At 43.2% G+C, this 15,445-nt stretch overlaps 1 protein-coding gene across 15 annotated transcripts in view; it reads left to right on the top strand.

The window, feature by feature from the left end:
- The first annotated feature begins 2,573 nt into the window (after window positions 1–2,573).
- Window positions 2,574–15,445, top strand: part of ABI2 (abl interactor 2) — a 65,070-nt gene continuing 52,198 nt past the window's right edge. For all 15 annotated transcript variants that reach the window (XM_058809623.1, XM_058809622.1, XM_058809624.1 and 12 more), the window contains exon 1: window positions 2,574–2,762. In XM_058809623.1, coding sequence (XP_058665606.1) covers window positions 2,646–2,762 — 117 coding nt within the window. In that variant the 5' untranslated portion in view covers window positions 2,574–2,645. The remainder of the gene's footprint in view (window positions 2,763–15,445) is intronic.

Below are 15,445 nucleotides of genomic sequence, written 5' to 3'. Positions count from 1 at the left end.
TAGTCCAGCTACTCTGGTGAACAGCTGTGTGCATGTATTTCAGACAAGGCTTTTTCTTACACCCTAAGAACCACAGGCAGAGCCCTTGAGAGGTCAAGTGGTGCCTGACCCACAGGTGGGAGCTGATGTTGAGTGCAGATCTGAGAGCAGATGGGCTCTCACAGGTTTCCACTGAAAGCAGGCCCTGGTGGCACCCAAGGTCACAGAGGGAAGATGACACAATTAAACAATTCCCCCTCCCTGCACTCTGGTGCTGCTAATCCAAGTTTAAACTCCTAACAGCATCTTTGGAGAACTTTCTCCTTTACATTTTGACAGCTTTCTCTTTTTGCCAAGAGAAAGATCATGTAGGTTTACTGGGGAGCTGCCAAATGACAGCTTGACTTCACACCTGAGAAGCAAATGAATGAGGAGAGAAGGAAAGCCTCAGCCTGCCTCCAGCCTGGCACAAACACAAAGAGTCTTGGAAGCATGGAACCCCTGGAGCTGCAGCAGCAGCAGCAGATGTGACACGAGCAGAATCCAGACTGAAGCTGCAGTGGAGGAGGGAACGTGGGGCCTGTTACCAAACTGCAAAAGCATTATTCATCAGCTGCACACCCTGGGGGAGGTGGAGGCCTGGCCATGGATGATTCTTGGAGGTGTGGGATATGGCTTGGAGCTCCACACTGTGCAGCATCCTTCTTGAGTTGATTTGGCTGGCTTGAGCCATTGCAGAAGAGCAATGGCTTTTCTGGAGGTGTGGGATAAGGCTTGGAGCTCCATCCACACTGTACAGCAGCCTTCTTGAGTTGATTTGGCTGGCTTTCCTTCCTTGAGCCATTGCAGATAAGATTGCTCTCAAGACATGCATTAACAATCAGCAGGGCAGCTGACAGCCATGATTCATTCTTTAACTACCCCAAACCCAGTATTTTTGGATGTGTAACTCGTGGTTTATAAACTCTGTGGGTAGAGGGCACTAAGAGACACCTCTTGGCTCCTTGTGGGTTTAGGGCAGAATGCCAGACTGTTGTGGAGAACTGCAGGCAGCCTGACTCCACGGGTGTTCAGGCACCCCATGGGTGTTCAGTGACAGCACAGGTGCTCATGAGCAGTCAGTCACCTCTCTCCTCCCACAAGCATCATGGTGAGGTGTCTCTGGCAGGGTATTCTGTGGTTCATAAGCCTTTTTGTGAGAGTAAGTCTATTACAGCTACAAATTGCCCTTGGCTCTCTAACTGCTTGTAGAAAAGTAGTAGAAGTTGTGAATTTCAGACCACATTTTAAAATGGGAGAAAAATTATTTGCATATCAGAGTTTTTTCACCAGTATGATGAACACTGTGCCTGACTCATCCTTCATATGGGAGAATTAAGCAAGCTAAGAAGAAATGACCTTCAGGGCAGGGATTTCTTTCTTACTTTTCTTTTAAGGCAAGAAATTTCCAAGGATTGGCCCCAAAGACTACTAGTTTGTTGCCTGACCCCGCCAGGTGTTTGCAATTCTAGAAGTCAGGCGTATCTAGCTGGATGCCTTTGCAACAGCAAGCAAAGGCAGAGAACAGCGGTTCCTGTAGGAGCAGGCTGCTGCCAGGTCTGCAGCGCGGGATGTTCTCTGCCCAGCTACCTGGAGTCCGTAACCTGAGCGCTGGGGAGCGCCAGCCTGGGCTGCACCGCACGGGCAGCGGGAGCTCTGTGCAGCCCCGCGGGAACAGCAGCGAGTGATCACAGCTGCAGCGCGTTCCAAAGGGACACATGAGCCCCCTGCAGAAAGCTGGGACACTTCTGCCCAGAGGGCTGGTTGGTTGGGGTGTTTCTGTGGGAGAAGGGCTACTTCTAGGTTCAGGTGGAGGAATTGAGTGGGAAAACCTTGCACGCTCCTCGAAGGGTGGGCATTTTCATCACAATCCTGGAGGGACTTCCCTGGGACATAAAGGAAATCAGTGTTGAAGCCGGGAACTGACCGATCAGGCCTGACTAATGGCCCCAGTGCAGCCTCGGCCATGAGGCTGTCCATCCTGTTTCTGCTGACCCTTCATTATGCGCTTTTTTGGCACGGCTGGGAGTTCACCATTCCTCACGCCCCTGTAGAACAGCGGCTTTTCAGAGAGGATCCCCACAGAGGACACGTTTTGCTCTTCCTGCGGCGATCCCAGGAGCCGCTCAGCGGCCGCCCAGGAGCAGGAGGGTCACACAGCGCTCGGAGCCCCCAGGGCTATTGGGGAGAGGCGGCCGCAGCCCCGTGCTCTGCAGGGCGAGTGAATGAAGGCAGAACGATTTCGAAGGAAACCAAGCCTGGCCGAAAGGCGCACTCCCGTAGTTATTTGTTGTTTCCCGGACAGCGGCACCGGGGCCGCCCGCGGGCCGCGCGCCCTGCCCCCGCTCCCGCCGGAAACGCCCCCCGCGCGCGGCCGGCGCGGAAGTGGGCGCGCGGGGGGCCGCGCGGAGCGGCGCATGCGCAGGAGGCGGCGCGCGGCCGCGCCCCGCCCCCGCCGCGGTGGGGGTCTGGCGCGCGCTCCGTGCGCGCGGCGCGAGGCCGGGCCCGGGCGGCGGGCGCGGAGCCCGGGGGGGCGGGGGGAGCGCGCGGAGCGGGCGGGGGTGAGGGACGCACGGTCGGTCTGTCTGTCCGTCGGTGAGTCGGTCGGTCGGTGAGAGGATGTGAAGATGGCGGAGCTGCAGATGCTGCTGGAGGAGGAGATCCCGGGGGGGCGCCGGGCCCTGTTCGACAGCTACACGAACCTGGAGCGGGTGGCCGAGTACTGCGAGACCAACTACATCCAGGTGCGCCGGGGCGGGCAGGGCGCGCCCTCACGGCCGGGCCCGCGGGGCTGCCCCGCTCGCCGGGCCCGCGGCGGCGGCGGGCAGCGCCGGCTGCTGCAGCCCGGGCTGGGGGGGGAAGGCTGCTTCACCTCCAGCGTGAGCTACCCCGGCGTGACGAGGCGCTTAAATGTGGAATTGATTCCTAAATTGAATTCCTTCCACTTTGTGAGTGAATGTTTATTCCGATCGTGTCCCTGTTCCCCCTTTTCGTCCCCTCCGCAGATTCTGATCTGCTTTGCTGCCGAGGTGATGTGATAAACCGAGGGCACGGCTGACTCCTGCAAATACAGTGTTGGTGCCTGTTAATTTAGAGCAGAATGACACAGGCTTCAGTAGAGTTATGTCTGCCCGTTTGTATTTCCCTGCTCGAGCAGGACTGTGGAATTCCATAGGAAGGGCAGCACCAAGGGGTAGGTGCAGGATGGAAGCGTGATGTAGTAGAGCTGGTACAGAATTAGGGAGATGAAGTGCAAGTGCTACCGCATAGTGTGGTTTTTGCGGTGGTTGCTCTAAAGCCAGGCTGGTGTTAGGGCTCTGCTTTTTTCATTTCTCTTTCTAGTGGAAAGAAGGGCAAAATATTCTCAGTTTAGTTTGATAGTGATAATAGGGCCAAATGAAAACTTTGCCCTCAAACACAAGAAGATACCCTACGACATGTCCGAGTATGCGGGAGAGAAAGGTAGGGGGGATGATGTGGATCTGTGGTGTCAGTATTGCGAGAATTCCAAAGTGTCCCAGAATTGTTTTTGAATTCAGTCCCCGAAGGGCAGAGTGCTTGTGTGCTTCCAGAGGGCAGCTAGCGATGAGATCTGTGCTGAGACTGTTCTGTCAGTGAAAATGGGAGAGACTATTTAACCAGAGGCAGAGAATACTTAGAATGTCCCTGTAAAAAAGCTCTCACTGTTTCTTTTGAATTGCTGAATGACCAGCTGTCCTTTAGAGAGAAGACTTTGCATATTTTGGGTCATTTACAAAACAGGTCAATTACAGTAAAATGATATAGATGTATTTTATTATGTAATGACACTTCTGATGTCGAATTAGCATGACTTGGGGTTTTTAAGAGACGTGTTGAAATCTTACAGTTATGACCTGACATGTGTGTGTTTAAATTTCTGCTTTTTTGAGAAGTGATTTTTCTGGAATATGGGAGAGGAGTACTGGAAAGCAGAACTAGATAGGAAGAACTGCATGTAGTTGTTTTTTTTTCTTTGACTTTTTTTTTTATTCCTTGTATAAATCAAAGTTTGCAAATCTCTACAGAGCAGATCCACTTTTAGTGTCTTAATGAAAACTGCAGAAGGGGACTCCCTGCTGTTTTGTGCAAATAGAGAACGAAAAAAAGATGGTTATTGCCCCAGACAGCAGAGAGTCCATAAGGACAGTCTGGGATCACAGGAGATGGATACAGACAGATGGTGAATGCAGGAAAAGAATGAGGCACTCTTGGTCAGCCTGATGGATTCTGACCACCACACAGCAATATCCAGACTGGCAATTTATCCAGGCATCATGGCAGCACAGAGCTTTAGGGGGGAGGTGAGAATGAAAGAACGAAGTTGTGTTGTGAGCATTGACTGTGAGGTGCAGTATGGGTCACACCATCAACATGCTTAAATTTTTAAGGAAGTGGGGAATGGAGACATCAGCCAGGCAGAAGGCTCTGGTTTGTGGAATGCTCTGAGACGGGACAGGGTGGCTTTGCTGTGGAGAAGAGGTTCAGGGTGAGGGCATTCTGGGTTTGGTGGTGTGAGTGTCCTGGTAACAAATCTGTCAGCCAGATCGCCCCGCCCTCACCGTGCCACAGCCATGTAAACTGCTGCACCAGATCTCTGTAAAGAGCTGACTTTTTCTGCTCTGCAGGAAGGGAATAGATTAATGGGAGCAACTGTTGGTTAATTGGATATTTGTGGTTTTGCTTCTAATAATATTTATTATTCCAAAGTCGTTATGTCTGAATGAAGTCCAAATTACTTTCAAAATAGTAGCCTTGAATTTTTGGGGGAAGATGGGTTTGTAAATGCTATGAAGAGTAAGGAAGAGTAATCATCCAGAAAGTCATGTAATGAAGATGAACTAATTCTACTGTAATCCTGTAGTATTTCACTGCTGACAGAAGATTTGTTGTGGATAATCTTGAGATCTAGGGGAGGCTCAGAATGTGGCTGAGACCTGAAGTTTATCTGCAGGATGGTAGGTGCTGTGGTGATGGGACATTGAAGGCCCTTCGTTGGCCTGTCTTATCTATTTCAGTAGCCAGGCCACTCCCTTTCTGTGCCAGTTGCTGCTTTGAAGTTTGATTGTCCAGTGCAAAAACTGTTGCAAAAGGCAGTGAAGCACAGGCCAGTGTATCGGAATTTGAAATGCAGCGCTAAAGCAAATGGGTTTTTTCTCTTCCCCCTCACCCAGCAACATAATTGCAGCTTCAAAATAATTAAAATGTAATCTCATACATGAGGAAATTGCTAGTTCATAGTAGTAGAGCTGTGGCAATTGCAACTCATTTGACTTCTGCTTATGAAATGAAAAATCTATTCTTAAAAATTTTGTCAGTGTTTATCCAAATTATGATTGATATGTAGCTCGATGACTTTAGCAACAGGGAATGTTACATAAAATGTTATCCTTCCCTTGAGTCTGTGATATGGTAGTGTATCAGAAAACATCAGCTTTAAATTTTGTGAAAATTATAGGAAATACAGCAAATACATAGTAAGTGGGCCTGCAGCAGTGAAAGAAAAGTGCTTTTGGGGGGAAAAAAGTTTCTTTGTGTCAAAAACATCTTATTCTTCTAATGACTTGGAGAAATCATACAGGTTTTTTATGTCATGCTGCTTCTTAAAGAGAAGGGGAAGAAAAGCTTTTTGTTTAGGAGGGTGTTTGTGTGGTATCTGACACAATGTCAATCACAGGTTAAATTTTATATGGACTGTTCAATGCTTTGTGTACTAGTGCTGTGTCCCCTGTTGCAGTCTAAGCATGCAACAGAGTAATTCTATAAAATTTGGTTTTTGATGGACTTGGTATTTGCAGTCTACAGTGATTTATCTGTTTCTGTAAAATCAGATAATATTTATATTGGGCAGTGTTGTGTTTACAAAGTTTTCCTATTCCTGCTTAATTTTGTTCAGGAGTATCATAAAGAAAATTTCTACTTATGGTAGTACAAGTAACAAGACCATACAGTTATGTGACTTGCACATCTTGTTACTGACATAAATTCCAACACTGGCTTGCCCTGTTAAGTTTCTTTGAGCTTGTCCTGTATAAGTCTATTCTGAAATAATATTTTGTTTGTTTCTCATTATCACTGATCTTTTCAAAAATCAGCTTTTTGTTTTGTGCAGTGCATGGAGCTTCCTAGAGTAACTGAATGCTTGTGTCTGTAACTCTTTGTTGAAAGGGTCAGAAAAAATTCCCAGGTGGAGACATTTCAACCTCTAAGTGTCCGGTGTGCAGGGATTTGAGGTGGGGGGAGGTGCCTCCACCACAGCATGCAGAACTGAGTGAAAAGCCAAGCCTGTCCTCTGCCCAGCCTTCAGAAGGAACCTCTGATTTCTCTGATCCAGCTGTGTTGGCTGGGTTCTTCTAAAAGGCTCAGTATTTTTTAGTTATTCAATATTATTATGCTTTACTTGTCAGCTCTAGAGACTGAAAAGGAAGAGGGAGCTTCTGATTTTCCTCCCTTTCATAGTCTTCATGTTGCCATCACTGTTGACATTTTATATACAGTCTTCTGGTGTATGTGAGGGGTAGTGTAGAAAGAATATTTTTATTCTTGTTCTTAGTAATCAATCCATCCTGCTGATTACTAGAAATAACCTGCTTTCATTCCTGCAGAAAGCTTTATTTAATTAGACATAAAGGTGAAAACTACTTGTTTCTTGGTAATTTTACTACAGTCCATAGATCAGTGAATTTCATAGGTGCTTTCCACATTTCTGTTGTTTTTACTTAGATCTCATAAGCAAACCCAAGTGGCTGTAGATTTGGAAGCATCTTCAGTAGGCTGGACAAGAGAATGAGGCATCTCTTATCATATTAGTTTTTAATGACAGGAATGGTGGTCCTTACAAACAGCCACTTAATGGTTACAGCTTTAGTAATGGCAGATTTCCATGGAGTTGCTTTTAATGGCTGGTACCAGTATATAACTTGTGTAATTGTACAGGGAATTGCAGGAAATATGGTTTGTAAACAAGTTCAAGAATGATCACTCTTCAATTTAATGAAGATGTTTATCACCTTAACAGAGGTGACTGAGTTAGATTTGTAAAATCTATTTAGTTTTCAGAAGTGTGAGTGTCAGAGGAAAGTTGGTTTTGCTCTTTCTGTTCCCTAAGCTTGTTTATTCTATAATCCAGCTTCAGTGAAGGGGTGATTAATCTTAGGTCTGATGGAACACTTGTTCTGCAGGCATGAAAGTGGATATTGATTAGCTCCAGTGAGTATTAGTCCAGAAGTTCAGGAAGATGATAACAAGTTGAAACTCTACAAAACCTGTGAAAGAGTAGTAATGGCTACGTGGGCAATGTGCTGTAATGTCTCACTCCTAAGTTCAGTGAATATTGCATGGGTATATCCATGGCTGTATCTTGTCCATCAGCCTATGGTAGGACTTCATGAAAACCATGGGATTTTAAATTTGAATGTGCACTGGTGGATTAAGCTTGAAAGTCAGCCAGGTGCCCACCAAGCTGTTCTCTTACTCTCAGTCCTCAGCTGAGCAACAGGAGAAAGTAAGGAAAAAAAATAATTCCCAGTTCATGGGTTGAGTTAAGGACAGGGGGGTCACTGACAAATTACTGTCATGGGCAAACCACTCTCAGCTCGGGGAGTATTAATTTAATTTACTGCCAATTAAAAATAGAGTAGGACAGTGAGAAATAGAGTCAAAACTAAACCCACCTTCCCCCAGCCCTCCCTTCCCAGGTTCAATTTTACTCCTTTTCTAACTCTCGCACTTCCTCCTTCTCCAGCGATGCAGGGGAACAGGGAATGGGGGATGCTTTAGTTCATTCCTATCACTTGTCTCTGCTGCTCTTTCCTCCTCACAGTCTTCCTCCTGCTCCAACATGGCCATCCTCCAGTGGGGTACAGTCCTTCACAAAGTGCTCCAAAACACTTTGGAACACAAATCCCACGTCCTTCCCATGGACTGCAGTTCTTCATGCATTGCTCCAGCGTGGGTTCTTCCCAAGAGCATCCGGTCCTGCAGACACAGACTGCTCCTGTGGGTGCCCACAGGCACTGTTCTGCCCAAAGCCTGCTCCTGCATGGACTTCTCTCCATAGGCTGTGGCTCCTGCCAGAAGCTGCTTCTGAGGGCTCTGCACAGGCTGCAGCTTCTTTCAGAGCATATCCACCTGCCCTGCCATGGGCTGCAGGCAATCTCCAGTGCCTGGAAACCTCCCCTTCCTCCTTCTCTGACCTTGCTGTGTGCAGGGCTGTCTTTCACACGTTTCTCTCTCCTCTCCCAGCTGCCTCACAGTGGTCTTTACCCCTTGGTAGATGCCTTGGCACAGAGGTGCCCCCAGCATGGCTGACTGGCTTTTGCCAGTGCTGGGGCCCTCTTGGAGCTGCCTCTGGTGATGTGGGGGCAGCTCCTGATCTCCTCTCCCAGAGGCTGCTCCTGCAGCCACCTGGCTACCACTGAAGGGGCTCCTTAGCTTTGGGAACTTCAGTGAGGATTAACTAGAACATGTTTCCTCTAAGTGAGTCAGTGAAGCTGGCAAAGCTGTTGAATTCATCACTCAACCAATCTACTTTCCTTTTTCATCACCTGTGCTGTGTTTTGCCAGGAAAGCTAATTTAATGCATTTATTAGTGCCACAAGTTCAACCTGGAGGTCAGGAAGTGCTGGATTGATCCTCTGTTGAGTGGATATGAAAACAGCATGAGCCATTTTATTAGTGGTAATTGGAGTTGCTGGTGGTAATACTGTATGTGTAGGTATGAAAATAAAATTTGTAAATATGCAAGTTGCTAATATAAATGTTGTAACACTAAATGTTGGTTACAAATGGTATTCTAGTTGTTCCCTTCTATAGTTTATTTTCAGACTGTGGTTATTGAATTATATTGATCAAGAATTCTAATTCAGAGTAGAAAGCTTCTGCATCCTACAGTTAATCAGCTCTCTGAAATTTATTGTCCATTGCTTGTGTTTTACTTGAGTTTGTAGTTATTAATCTTTGTGGCTAAGTGCTGAGGCAGGAAGTGGTGCCTATGTAAGGCAAGAGCGTCTCCAGTCAGTGCTTTAAGCCAGTAAAATGTTACCCTATAGTGTTCAGCAGAATATTTTCTTGATGAAAAACATTGATTTAAATACCATATTTGCAGCAGATTTATTCAGTAGAGTCTATGTCTAGAGGCTGCTGGCCTTTTTTCTTTTAAAAAATTTTGTTTCAAATGCTGTTTTCACACTTAATTGCACACCTGAAATTGACCTCTTGCTTACTAATCTAAATTTTGTAAATTTTGTTGGATGTCCCTGTCAGGAACTTCAGTCATTGGGCTGCTTCATGAAGCAGAACTCCATGTCAATAGATGAAACCTCATCACAGCCCACTGAATTTAGGAACATTTCCTCTTCTCAGGGCTCTCACTAGTTAGGTTGGCAATTCTTTCTTGAATTGAATGAGCTAATATGTTTTTGCAAGTGAGTTGTGTATATTTCAGTGAGAAATCTTAATTTTCTGTTTCTCAGGTGCAACAACTAAGTTGCTCTGTCAAATTTAAATTTATGTGCTCTGAAGTGTAGACTCTATATGTGCTACTCCATTTTCCTGTAGCTTATTTCCCAGTAGATGCCATTGTAATATGTATTCTTAATGGTGTTTCAGTTTGAAGTACAATAAGCACTTGCCTTATTATTATTGGTGTAGTGTTGCCTTGATGAAGTTGTTTTATGCTCAGTGAAATGCAGGGTGAGGAACAAATATTACTTGGTCTGGGGTTTTAGTAGCCTGTCTGTGTTGGTTATAACACACAGCCAAAGCTAGCTTTGTGCCAACTCATAAATTTACTATTTTTTTTTTCTTAAAAGCTCTTCTAAGTAAATGCAAATGTTTTTATTAGGATATTCTGTAACTTCGTTGTGAATTTCCTGCTGACAAGAGCAGTGCCATTGCTTTGCTCAGGGATGGGGCGAGTGTCAAGTGAGGGAGGAGGAGGAGGGAATGACTGAGGCAGTGAGCTGTTAGATGGACAGGTTAAGGTGAGAAGTTCATCAAGATCCCAGCTATCAATTGTGGTTATTTTCAATTTGTGCAGCAGCAGTGTTGTGGTGCAAACGTGAGGTGTTGTTGTGTGGCCCCCAGTGAAAGCTGTGAGCAGTGGGGCTGACACCTGTTCAACACCGAGGGTTGGTGCACAACCTGTGGGTGATGTGGGGCCTTCAAAAGCACAATCAGTGCTTGGTTTGCTGCAGTCTGTCTCATGCAACAAAGTCTCTTCTTGACACTGCTGCTTTTGCCAGACAGCAATATACCAGCTTAGCTGAAACAGTATTTCTCATCTCTGTTCAAACACAAACTTTTAGTGTGTCTAACAAACAAAATGTACAAAGCCATTTATTACTGAGTTGTGTATGAATTCAAAGCATACTGATTTGTCTTGATTCACTTTAATAATAATCATTAAATAGTATGTGTTCATTCAATATACAGTGCAGATTCTCAATTATCTTGAAGTGTGTCCTATACTGTAAGTTTGAGCAGTGCTGGCCATTGCAGATTTGTACTTCACTCCAATTTTTTTGACTAGACAGCGACTTTGTAAATTGTTTTGAGAAGTGGAGCTTGTTCACAGCTGTCTATGTAAGGCAGAGTGTTTGCTGCAGGTTGTAGAAGTTTATTGTCTACCTGCTTTTAATTGGGTAAAAACCACAGGTCTGCTGCAGCTTGTGAAAATTGTAAAAATGTTAAATATCCCAAATTAAATGGCTATTTTTGAATCAACTAACATACATTTATCTGTATGGAGGGTCTGTGGACGGACAACTCAAAAATATTTAGCCACAAGGAGATGAGAAATAGTAAAAACAAAAGTCAACCTCTTATCCCCCACATTGCTAACAGAAAAAGAACAGGCTGAGTGGATGACAGGCTTCAGAGATGCTGAAAAATGCCAATATGAGCAGATGCTCAAAAAAGGAGTGGTTAGTTTTGACAGAAAAGTAATGAATTATAGGATTATTCAAATAATATTTTGAAAAGTCTGAACTATGTACACTGGTTTCCCATTTTTCTTGGGTAAAGTACAGGGATACTAAATTAAGTTAGAGAGGTAATGCTACTTAATCTATGAAATTATTGCTATGAGGTAAGGTTTAGGATTTAATAGTATTCTAGAAAGGGTAGACATTTTAAATAAATAATGAGAATATAAGCAGTTCTGTCTTTTCCTTTCATATTCTTTGCCTTGCATTTATTCCATGATGGAGTTTTATGTCTCTTGTATGAAGTATTTTGCACTGTCCACTGTAATTCATTTCACTGGATTATTGGGGATATTGCTTCTATTTAATATTGTAGTTTCTGTATCCTGAATATGATATATCCTGGATCCTTTGAAATGCTTTTTGCACAAATTGGTGTTGGATTTGCCTTTCAAGGAGAGAGAATTAATATGTTGAGTTACTCATGTCAATTTAATAAGATCTAGATAAATTTCATTTGTGGGAAAGAGAGCTAAAGGTTTTTATGTGATGGACTATAGATGTGTGTGCTGAAATGGTGGTAGTAAAATTAATGGGCTTTTTCCACCATGACTAATAACTAGTGAACTGGGAGTGAAAGGAGTTGTAGAGAAGAATGAAACTGTGACAGTGCATTTATTTGTTATTTATGATAAATCAGTCTGCAGTGTTTTCTGATGTACTCAGTTTTCTCACTTTATTCCTCTGTTAGTGATCTCAGGAATTAGCCTCAAAGATTTAGGCCTATTGATGTTTGTGTCCTTAGAGGTGTGCTGTCCATGAAGTGACTCTGTGTCAGAAGGGGCAGAGTGATGACTGAGCGTGCAGAATCTCTGCATCAAAGAGTAGTGTGTAATCAGCCTAAATTAGTGAGGGTGTTGCTTTTGAAGCATTTCTCTCACATTCTGAGTGCACTGTCACAAGAGCAGTCCATTCCTGAAAGAAAGAGGTCATTCTTTGATTATATATGCATCTGTACAAATGAATCAGTTTACATAATAGAAGGTAGATAGTTATCAGTAGACTCTGAATCGCTATTGCATTTGTCTGGTGGTGATAATTAATTCAAATCATCTCCAAACTGAGGACACTTCTATAACCACTTGATGGAATGAGTTAGTAGAACTATTGTAAATCATTCTCATTTTATTATTTGCTTAAAATGTACATCTTGTATTTTCTAAATATATATGCAGTCTTTACATTTATTGGAGTCAGTAATTCAATATGTGCTACAAATACATGCAGTTTTGATGACTGGAGCAAGAGGGAGGGGTAAGCCTCTACTTTTTGTTGTTCTCATTTGTATACTCATCTGTCCACCAAATGCAGGTCCTTGGAAACCGAGCTTGTTAGTGTGATGAGCTTCTTATAGATGTTTGTACCATTTTGAGACCCTTCATTAAAGTATGGTTTATAAGTTGTACTCCTTATGCAAGACAGGCTCTTATGAATTGTCTCATTCAATCACCAGTTGGATAATTAATGCAGAGTTATAGCTCATTTAACCACTTATGCACATATGAAAGAATTTTTTCATTAAAGAACAAGTGGGGAATACATTGCCAATAATCCACTTGTGTCTGTAAAGGCTGTGCTTAAAAGTTCTCCAAAGAGAAGGGGATTTTCCCTTGTTTTCTTATGATGAGCTGAGGTTAATATTTTCCATGTGTTTTACTTTCCCTGAAATTTTATTATATTTTTTTTTACTTGTAGCTTTTGTTGAGGACACAGAAGAATTAGATTTATTTGCTGGTAAAGTCTCAGAGTATTGGATTCTATTACATTTAGCTTCTTTTTTAGCTTGTTTTTCTTTATGTGTGCTAAACAGGTAAGTGCCTCTGCACAGACCAGATCCCACCTTGAGCAGGCAGCTTCTTATACCTAATTCTGTTGGTTTTAAGTAGCACAGCTCTTATGTGATGTCATATCTAGGTCTTGTACTTCACAAATCAGGGTAAGTACAGCTTTTGTGTGCAAACAGTGGAAGGAATTTATTTTGGTCTGGATTCCATATGCCCTTAAGGCTCTGAACACAGTCTTTCAAGAATTGCTTGCATGGTTTTCTGTGACTAATTGTAGGGGGAATATGAGTGGTTTTTCCTGACTTTTAGGGACAAATTGTTCAGTAAAATGGCTGGAAGATGATGAGTGATACAAAAAAAAATCAACTCTTGTGTCTAGGAAGGTGGAGGATTTGAGGTTATGCAGTTGGTAGATCCTTCTTGAAGGAGGAGAGGATTGCTTGTCTGAAAAGCAGCTTGAAAATTTGTGCTTTCTCTGTGCCTCTTTGTCTTAAAACCTAGGATTCATGTTGTGAAACTCTTCAGGATAGTTTTATTTATTGCCATAGCTGGATGGAAGGGTAGAGAGATGATGTTATTTAGGCATGTCTTGTTAAATGAACAGGTCATTCATGCAACACTTTTAATTCATGAAGGTGTAGAGACAGCCCTTCCTTCAGATGGTAGTAGAACTTGCCGAATATATAGTTGTAACAATCTGTTGAGACAACTTGAAAATGAGTTCACATTAAAAAGAAAGATGCAAGGCAAGAGAATCTTTTATGACATGGAAAAAGCATTCGGCAGTTGAAATGTTCTTATTTTTGTCATTTCACTTCTTTGACGTTTCTATTTTTGTGACAACAAATTGCTCAGAGTTGTCAGAAGAATAACATTAAAATTTGGTGAATAAGTGAAGATTGAGACTCAGCCTGTGTCATAATTATGGTGAAAGTAAACACAGTCATGGGGATTCTTCCTATCCTCTATTGGAGCATAAAACTGTATGAGAGGAGTCTGATGTTGTTTCACCAGTCTGCAGTGTCACTTACACCTCCATGCTGGAAGTTCTCATTGCTGCAGTGTGGTGTGCCCAGGTGATGCTGTGTGCCCTGTGTGCTGTGGCAGCTGCTCCAGTGCAGTGCAGTGCAGTGCAGGGGGTGTGTGCTGGCCCTGCAGCGCTGCCTGCAGCACTGCAGCCCTCGGGGGGAGAGCTCTGGCCACTGCGAGAGCTCCAGCGCCCGGAACTCTTGGGGCTGCTCCTGCTCTGGTTAGAGACGATGGAATTGGCCTATGCGGGGAACAGCATGAGAATTCTTAACTGTGGGATTAAAATGACTCCTTCCTGAAATATTTGTCACTGAATTTAGATTGTATAGCAGGAAGGGTTTCCCCTATTTGAGACAACCATAGTCTGTATGTGACTTTTCTTTAAAAATTGTTTGAAAAAAATGACTTTTTAAACTGTTTCATTTTGAAAAAAATCATTATTAGTTATTTTGTTAGCTGACGAGGATAGTGTATTAATTTACTTAATGAAAATCCTCGTCTTAAGTTTTACTGGGCTAGTCTGGATATGTCTCTTGTAGGGTAAAAATTGCAGTACATTTTTATCTTCTGCTGAGATGTCTGTGACTGATGGTGTCTTCTCTGTCCAACATGAATGCTTACCAATCTATACATATTGAAAATAGTCAAAATTCTATAAATATGGGGGAAAAAGGGTGTTTAATTGCTCTTAAAGAAATTCACCCTGTCTGATACAGGATTGTCTAAGGGATCTTTATGAAGATCTTGGGCAGAACAGCACCAGTAAGTGCTGAAATCAGTATATGAACAAACCTTAAAGGGCCTGCTGAAAATCTAGCTCACATTAGATAAACACAGAAAAGAAGAAAAAAATTTCACCTGTTTTGGTAAAATAAGATAGTACCTGCAGATTTTTTTTTTTTTTTTTTTTGTTATTGAAGTGCTTTAGAGGAAGCTGAGGTATGGAACATCATTAATATGTGTGCAGAGGTGGGCAGCTGTGAATTTTGGAGCATTGCAGATGCTCTACTACTCTGAGAGTGTTTGTCTGATTCATTCCTCTGTCCTTTTCTGAAGCTCTTATGGTAACTACCTTTTTCAGGACAGACTTTGTAGAACTTCTTGTACCATTGTATGTGGTGCTTATTTTTCATTTTAGAATTGCTTCCAGGTTTACAGAGCTGTCTTCTGTTGGATCCCAAGTAACTTGATTGATTTTTTGAAGGTGTTCTGATAGAACTACGTCCATAGCTGCTGCCTCTACAACATCCTGCATGGAGATTTTCTCCTGGATGTTCACTGGGATATTGCTGAAGTTTTGTTTTTCAGAATGTCCTCATGTGTAATTTTGTGTGTTTTTCACATGAGCTATAGTTTGTTTTCTTCAGCTGACATCAAAATGTTAGAACAAAGGAACTCAAACATTTTAGAAATAGAAGCTCTTGTTTGGTACTGCAGTCATTCTCATGGGGTTTGTTGTAGTCATTTAAGTTTATTAAATGCTTTCAATTCAAAGAATGTATTTGGTCCATCATCTACTTTCTTTGTGTGGAGGCATAAAAACGACCTACAGAATTTACAGAGCTTCTGCCAGGGGGTCCATGGGCTATTAGGTAGTGCTAGAGCTTTGTT

This window comes from Ammospiza caudacuta, chromosome 8 (assembly GCF_027887145.1).
Source record: "Ammospiza caudacuta isolate bAmmCau1 chromosome 8, bAmmCau1.pri, whole genome shotgun sequence".
Lineage (NCBI taxonomy): Eukaryota > Metazoa > Chordata > Aves > Passeriformes > Passerellidae > Ammospiza > Ammospiza caudacuta.
The sequence above is the reverse complement of the archived record's forward strand: the minus strand, read 5'-3'. Positions and strand labels throughout refer to the sequence as shown.